Raw genomic sequence first — 8,118 nt, forward strand, 5'->3', positions numbered from 1 at the left:
GGTGACTTCAACTCCCACGGCACGGCATGGGGTTGCCTTCATGACGATAATCGATCTACCCTACTCCATGAGCTTTGCGACAACTTCAATATGACCATTTTGAATACGGGTGAAATGACACGGATTCCTGCCCCTCCAGCGCGTCCAAGCGCCTTAGACCTGTCCCTCTGCTCGACATCGCTGCGGTTAGATTGCATGTGGAAGGTAGTCTCTGATCCCCACGGCAGCGACCATCTGCCAATCGTAATTAATATTGCTAACGGTTCAGGGCCACCGAATACAATTAATGTTTCGTATGACCTCACACGAAATATTGATTGGAAGAGCTACGCGTCCGCGATATCCGAAAAAGTAGAATCGACACAAGAGCTTCCTCCGGAGGAAGAGTACGGGTTCCTGGCTGGCTTGATTCTCGATACCGCGATTCAAGCTCAGACTAAACGCGTACCAGACGCGAATTCACGCGGGCGTCCTCCCAATCCATGGTGGGACAAAGAGTGCTCAGACGTGTACGCGGAGAAGGCCGCTGCGTATAAGACCTTCCGGGACGACGGGCTGCCAGCTAGCTACCGACAGAACGCGATGGCGGAAACGCGCATGAAGAGTTTGATAAAAGCCAAAAAACGTAGCTACTGGCGCCGGTTCGTCGACGGACTAACGAGAGAAACATCGATGAGCACTCTTTGGAGTACGGCCCGGCGCTTACGAAACCGAAACAGTACCAATGAGAGCGTGGAATATTCAAACCGTTGGATATTCGATTTTGATCGAATCGATCTGCAAGGACCATTGCAAGATACCTTGGACAATTTGTCTGCTTGGGCCCTCCAGCTAGGTATCGAGTTCTCCACGGAGAAAACTGAGCTAGTCGTATTTTCAAGGAAGCGTGAACCAGCGCAACTACAGCTTCAATTAATGGGTCAAACTATTGCTCAGGTTTCAACTTTCAAATATCTCGGGGTATGGTTCGACTCTAAAGGTACCTGGGGATGTCACATTAGGTATCTGAAACAGAAGTGCCAGCAAAGGATCAACTTTCTCCGTACAATAACCGGAACATGGTGGGGTGCCCACCCAGGAGACCTGATCAGGCTGTACCAAACAACAATATTGTCGGTGATGGAGTACGGGAGTTTCTGTTTCCGCTCCGCTGCGAACATACATTTCATCAAACTAGAGCGAATCCAATATTGTTGTTTGCGTATTGCTTTGGGTTGCATGCACTCGACACATACGATGAGTTTAGAAGTGCTGGCGGGCGTCCTTCCGCTGAAAAATCGATTTTGGGAACTCTCATATCGATTGCTCATCCGATGCGATATCTTGAACCCGTTAGTAATTGCAAATTTCGAAAGGCTTGTCGAGCTCAATTCTCAAACCCGATTTATGTCCTTGTACTTCGATTAGATGGCACAAAATATCAATCCTTCTTCATACTATCCCAACCGTGTCAATCTCTTTCATGCTTCTGATTCAACTGTATTCTTCGACACATCCATGAAAGACGAGATTCGTGGAATCCCGGATCACATACGCCCGCAAGTGATCCCAAGCATCTTTCATAGTAAATTTCGAGAAGTCGACTGCAACAAGATGTTTTACACCGACGGGTCAAGCCTCGACGGCTCCACTGGCTTCGGTATATTCAATCAAAACCTCACCGCCTCATTCAAACTCAATGATCCTGCTTCAGTTTACGTCGCAGAACTTGCTGCTATTCAGTATACCCTTGGGATCATTGATACTTTGCCCACCGATCATGACTTTATTGTCTCGGATAGCCTCAGCTCAATCGAGGCTCTCCGTTCAATGAAACCTAGAAAGCACATTCCATATTTTCTGGGGAAAATCTGGGAGCGCCTGCGTGCTTTGTCTGTAAGATCGTACAAGATTACCTTAGTTTGGGTTCCCTCGCATTGCTCCATTCCAGGTAATGAAGAAGCGGACTCTAGCTAAGGCGGGCGCTTTACAAGGTGACATATATGAAAGACCAATTAGCTTCAGCGAATTTTTCAGTATTACTCATCAGAGAACCCTCGAATGTTGGCAAACTTCATGGAGCAATGGTGAACTAGGAAGGTGGCTACATTCGATAATTCCTAAGGTATCGACGAAACCTTGGTTCAGGGGGATGGATGTGGGTCGGGATTTCATTCGCGTGATGTCTCGGCTCATGTCCAATCACTACACGCTGGACGCACATCTCCGGCGTATTGGGCTCGTGGATAGCGGTATCTGCGCTTGTGGCAACGGTTATCACGAAATCGAACATGTTGTCTGGGCATGCGCCGAGTACTGTTCTGCCAGATCTCAACTATTCGATTCCCTTCGGGCCCGAGGAAGATCACCCAATGTCCCGGTTCGAGATGTACTAGCAAGCCGCGATATTCTCTACATGTCCCTTATATACACGTTCCTCAAAACCATCAATATCCAAATTTAAATGCCCCTATCTTTTCTCTTATCATTCCCAGAAGTGCCCTCTTCCGCCTACCGTACCCCAACGATGGTTTGATACGACTCCAAGACGAGACAAAACATCTGTCGAATGAACCAACAACACGAGATCTACAGTACAATATCACACGCGCAACGCGGTGTGTTTCCGATCCGTATTTGAGCCGTACTACGAAATCGTCTGGAGGAACCCCTGCCGGATCGAGGAAAACCACTCTTTCTAGTTATCTCTAATTAATAAGCTTGCAAAATGTTCCGCTTAGTTAATAATTAATTTCTCCTACAATCTCCATTCTAAAAATCATAAAGTGAATTACTATACAAAGAACACACAAAATGACCCGTCCCCCAAATCTTACGAATATTATATTATACCCTCTTTTATATGTATAAGTTAGCTGTAAAGTTTTTTTTTTTAGTTTCATTATATAAAACAAAATAATATTGAAATGTGTAACCCCCTAGTTTTAAGAAATTCAAAATGTAAAACAATGAAAAAATGGCACCTTTAAGCTAACGCATACGTGCCTTATCAAATAAACAAATTGAAAAAAAAAAAAAGAACAGAACCATTTTAATGTTGTTATAGTTCGATGCAGTATACTAGGCAACATATGAAGAAATAGTTTGACATCATCAGCGATTATAAGTTGCTGTCGATGAGATAAAGAAAACGTCATTGAAGTACAAGTAAAAAAGTAAGGGTTCGAGATTACTTCCCTGGGAGACTTCCGACATGTTTATATAGTTATATGACAAATGGATTCCCAATTTCACAGGTATGCAACTCAATCTTTGCAGGCAGACAATAGAGAGAGTTCGACATGAGCAAACTCCGCTATGAGATCCATATAGATAGTATTTACTAACGCTCATCCAAATTCGTAGTTGTCGATCTATGTGGATCGGTTTGTTAATGTGTATGTTTCAAAACATTCTCAAACACTTTTAGGGCATCCTAAAACACTGTTTGTGAACGAGATTTGTTGAAGATCAATTTTAACGTGGCACAAATTGCGCACACTTGAACAATGTTTCACAGATTCTAAATGTGACGAGGAGGGTTTTCATGTGCAAGAAACTGGAAGAAAACATATCCTTCTTTCGTTTACCATTGACAAAAGCAACAGCTTTTTGAATTTCGTTTATGATGAGATTTTAATTTCGATACATGTCTGGAATAGAAAAAAACTGTTTGATTGAAGCTGTTGCTGGCGTTAGTAAACTCCTGCTTTGCTTATTTTTATCGTACCAGTTCTCGATCAGTGTATAAAAGCAGCAGCAGTTGAACTAATATTTTTATAATGAAAGAAATTAGCGCTCACAATTAAATATGGTAGTTTTCGAGCAAAAATTTCTTAGTCATTTTATCAGAAAAAAAATTACTAGGCGCAATAGCTCGCAATCAACGAATTCAGATAATTAAAATACGCTGCAATAGAGAGAAAGGCTCCTTGGTGTAAAGCTAATGTTGTGTGAGAAACTAGTCGAACGAACCGTTTGCTCCCATTCGCATTAATTTGATGCTCCTGCCGAACTAGGCAGTAATGTGCGATTATTCATATCCTGCACACGCACTGTGGTTGGTTGGTCGCCAGCCCCTTCGAGTTAGGCCAAACTAACAACACCGATTCCGTGAGTATTGACTTTGTATTCATGAGTGTTTAGTGTAAATTGATCAACCGCGCTTATTGTGTGGCAGCGTAAATAGGTGCAACACAATGGCAGAAATCAATAGAAGGATGTCATCTCACACGTACGATTGACGCAAGACCCGCGACAGACTGGCGCCGCTTGCTGTGATGCTGTATCTATACTTCTCATTCCTCATTCATTTCGAAAGACCACGTCGTTTTTTTGTGTGGCTACTACGATGCCAACCAGGCTTGGAATCGTTCTTACCAACAGTGCGGACGGGATTTTCTATCCTGGCCAGGAAGTGATTGGCGATGTGATTGTGACCTTAGGAAAAATCTGTAATGTGTCCAGTATGTGCACGAAGTTCTTCTGATTAGCTGGATTATTAAAGCATGTTTATTTTCTAGAGCTGAAACTCACGATATTCGGAGTAGGCAAAACGAAATGGTACGAACGGCAAGGTCGTGGTTCGATAGCTTACAAAGGAAAGGAACGGTACCTTTACTCTGAGCTTATTCTTTTTCAACCCAATGGTAATTAGGCAAACGATACGACTATCTACCAGAGTTTCTACAACGTTTTCTATCCACAGAAAAACAAGCGGAAATTCAACCTGGATCATACAATCATGGGTTTGCTTGCGTGCTGCCGGAAACTTTACCAGCATCATTCGAAGGAAAACGGGGCCACATCCGCTACTGGCTGAAAGCTACACTCGAGCGTCCCTGGAGGCAATCGAAGACACATTCACTAAATTTCCAAATCGTTAGACAGCTGGATCTAAATAACGAAATTCTTTTGCCAGTGAGATCAGAACTGACCAAATCTCTCGGCTACTGGCCATGCGTCCCTAGTGGTATACTGTACGCTTCTGTGGAGTTGCCAACATCCGGTTTTGTTCCGGGTCAGTACATACCCGCGGTCATACAGGTGAACAATAAAGGGGGCAATAAAATTTCCCGAATCGTTACCATGCTAGTTCAGAAGATAACCTACAATGCGCGACGTCCGAAGTTACACCAGAAAGTGAAACGGTTGGTGGTATGCAAAAGCGTAACGCCGGAAATCTGCTTACCAGAAGGGGGAGTTCTTGCAGCGGAAAATCTGCAGGTACCCTGGGTTCTTCCTACCAGCAGCTACGCACGGGTAGTAGAAATCGGATACGAGCTGGTGGTTGAGTTCGAGATTGACACCTGCTTCTTCAATGCCAATCAGAGTGTTCGGGTACCGGTGGTGATCGGAGTTATTCCGGCCCGGGATTCGGATATCGTGGAGAGCAATGCTATGCGGCTTTGGACGCGAAAGGCGTAATTATCAATTACTGTTGCTGTTGTTGAGATGTCTAAGGGATTATGCGTACCGGTCTTTCATGCTTCACTTCTTCTAGCATATTTATCGTTGTCCATGGGAGTGCAGATATTTATTTAATAAAGATTAAATCTATCTATTCATGCAAATTAATTTTTAATTTTTTTGTAATTCAGAATTTTTCGTTGGCAACTTCAATTTAACGTTGCCAATGGTGATTGGCCTCGATTTTTTGAATTCTGAATCGATAACAAAAACTTGTAGTTTTATTATTTCATTGCTTTTAAAGTAATAATATTTTTCCATTTTTACTGCACACTTGTTTTTTTTATAATGTGACATTGTCATTTGTGTTCTCTTCGCCTTACTGTAAAGATGAAAAGCTAAAATGTCAAATACTCGTGTTTGCGCAAAGCAGAAACTTGAATCAAGCGCTTTTCAACAGAAATCACACAGCAGAACTTGCTTTAACATTTTTTTTCTAATATGTAGCTTACATTATGATCGCACGAGTTAAAACATATCTCAAGACTATCCTGATGACATTTTACATACTGTTAATTAATTAATTAATGTTTAAAATCTGTCGTCTGTATGAGTTATAAGATGAATTGTGGAACAGTTACCCTATAATGTAACTAACGTAGATAATCATTGAAACTTGAATTGACTGGAGCGCAAAAGATTTCCCACTATCCAACGGTTGCGCTCGCTGTTTCTATTCCGTAGTAGGCATGGAGTGCCTCGAAAAATCAGTTTGAAACTACACTTGCAAAAATGCACACGACCCCAGCATCAATGAGTAATATATGCTGTGCACCCGCCGCCTCAAGTAGGCTGTGGAATCACCTATAAAATGTCTCTCGGTCGACATGGACTGCATCATTCGGAAGTGACAGTATTCATAGTGGTGATAGCAAGCTACGCAGAGCAGTTGATTAACCGATATTGAAATATTTGTGTTTGATAAGATTAGTTGTTTCAGAGTATTTTCATAGCAGCAACCAAAATGTCGTGTAAATGCTGTGGTAACGCTAGTGAGTAACTTCATAGTCGAGAATTGAGCTATGCTCTACTAGTGATTGTATTGTAACTACTCTCTTCGAACTCTCCATAGATTGCAGATGCACTACGTGCTGTGGAACAGATAAACCATGCGGATCAGGATGTGCGTGCAAATGTGCATGCAAGACCGGAAAGGCTTGTAGTACACCCGGATGCTGTTAAACACAGAAGTCGCGCTGTCAGAATCATGGAAGATACAAATGTTTGAATGACGAAATTGATCTTTTCCAAATAAAATGTAGTTTTAAACAGTGCATTTAATATTTTGGTTAAATAAAATTCGGATGAAAACCTAAGTCGTCCTAGAGTTAAATTTATTGTAGTCCTAATCAGTTTTTTTCGTTTTCAGTTTCGAATATTTTACGTTTAACGCCTGTAATAGAGGTGTACACATTTCTTAAAAGTGTGATAAAAGTGAATGTTTCCACCGAATCGCCCGGAAGTTCTCGGTGCACTTAATTATTATAACACTAGAAACAAGTGACACTCAGATGATTGTACGCGAATGTAATTTTAACCCTGCACCAGTTTTGTGAATTTTTCCATACGTAGACGGTTTCAAGGGGTGCCAGACTGGGTACATTTGTATCCCACAACTGAAGACGTTGCAAAATGACATTTTTTTTTATTAAATTTTGAATTAAATTGCAGTTTTATTCTGAAATCTTTCACAAACAGCCAAAAACTAAGCCTTCAATTATACAAAATCAATAAAATCAACGACATTGAATTATTTAAAAATTAATAAATTAACAAAATCAATAAATGATCAACATCAACAAAATGAAAATTAAATAAAAAGAATAAAGAAGAAAATGACAAAAAATAATGAAATTTATGAAACGAGCAAAATCAATAATCGATAATGAAATGAATAAAATAAATAAAAGCGCAAAATTTATTAAATCAGTTAAAAAATAAAACGTAAAAAAGTGATATAAAGATTAAAACAAATAAAATGAAAATTATGAAAAGATGTATAAACTGCAAAACATATGGGGTGTTCTGTTTGTCGTTAAGAAACTCTCGAGGGGTGATAGAAGATCGTATTTGGGGAAAAATTATTCTACACACACACCGTCAAATTTCAACTGTAGCAGTGTTATTGAACTTTTTCCGTAAATAACTTGTTTATTTATAATACATCTACCTCATGAATACTCATTCTTTTTGGTCCATTTGAAAGCTGAGAAAACGGTATACTAAGCAAAGTGCTGAAGTAGTCAAATTGGTTCAAACCAATTTTATCCCTTTGGGAGTACATATTACGTAATGAGTGTTTTTTCAAAAATAACTAAAAGTGGCCATTTTTTAACTGTTTAACCATTGTGCTGATTATTACTAGCTAATATAGCACCAAAAAAGTTTTAATAAATAATATTCAATGCAATGAACAACAACTGTAATGGACCATCCATAAATTACGTAGCATTATATGGGGGAGGCAGGAGTTTTGTATTTTGTGATCATGTGTGATGACGGGGGGTCATTTATGGATTGTCCCTAACGCTTTTCGATATTTTTTACGTAAATAAAAATCGTAAATTCGGTGAAAGTGTTAAAATGGGAAAATTTTAATAAGACTTGCGCGAGTGGTTCCTGTTAAAGTTTTAATGAAAAACTTGTTTTAATCCACCTAGTGGGACAATG

At 40.4% G+C, this 8,118-nt stretch overlaps 1 protein-coding gene and 1 long non-coding RNA gene across 2 annotated transcripts; both read left to right on the forward strand.

The window, feature by feature from the left end:
• Positions 1-3,975: 3,975 nt before the first annotated feature.
• LOC131685931 (arrestin domain-containing protein 2-like) lies at positions 3,976-5,507 on the forward strand. Its single transcript, XM_058969968.1, has 4 exons — positions 3,976-4,092; positions 4,160-4,445; positions 4,503-4,628; positions 4,688-5,507. Exons 2-4 carry the CDS (start codon positions 4,331-4,333, stop codon positions 5,404-5,406), a joined length of 960 nt encoding a protein of 319 aa, XP_058825951.1. The 5' UTR covers positions 3,976-4,092; positions 4,160-4,330; the 3' UTR covers positions 5,407-5,507.
• A 640-nt stretch (positions 5,508-6,147) lies between these two features.
• On the forward strand, positions 6,148-6,781 carry LOC131685939 (uncharacterized). The gene is made up of 2 exons (XR_009304892.1): positions 6,148-6,440; positions 6,521-6,781. It is a non-coding gene; the product is annotated as an uncharacterized LOC131685939 (long non-coding RNA).
• Positions 6,782-8,118: the final 1,337 nt, after the last annotated feature.

Source organism: Topomyia yanbarensis, chromosome 2 (assembly GCF_030247195.1).
Source record: "Topomyia yanbarensis strain Yona2022 chromosome 2, ASM3024719v1, whole genome shotgun sequence".
In the NCBI taxonomy this organism is placed as follows: domain Eukaryota; kingdom Metazoa; phylum Arthropoda; class Insecta; order Diptera; family Culicidae; genus Topomyia; species Topomyia yanbarensis.

Excerpts from the sequence above, each read along its gene's own strand:
- LOC131685931 (XM_058969968.1), top strand. The coding sequence starts at position 4,331 with ATGCCAACCAGGCTTGGAATCGTTCTTACCAACAGTGCGGACGGGATT. Across the intron at positions 4,446-4,502 it reads AAAAATCTGTAATGTGTCCA|AGCTGAAACTCACGATATTC; the intron begins GTATGTGCACGA and ends TTTATTTTCTAG. Across the intron at positions 4,629-4,687 it reads TATTCTTTTTCAACCCAATG|AAAAACAAGCGGAAATTCAA; the intron begins GTAATTAGGCAA and ends TTCTATCCACAG.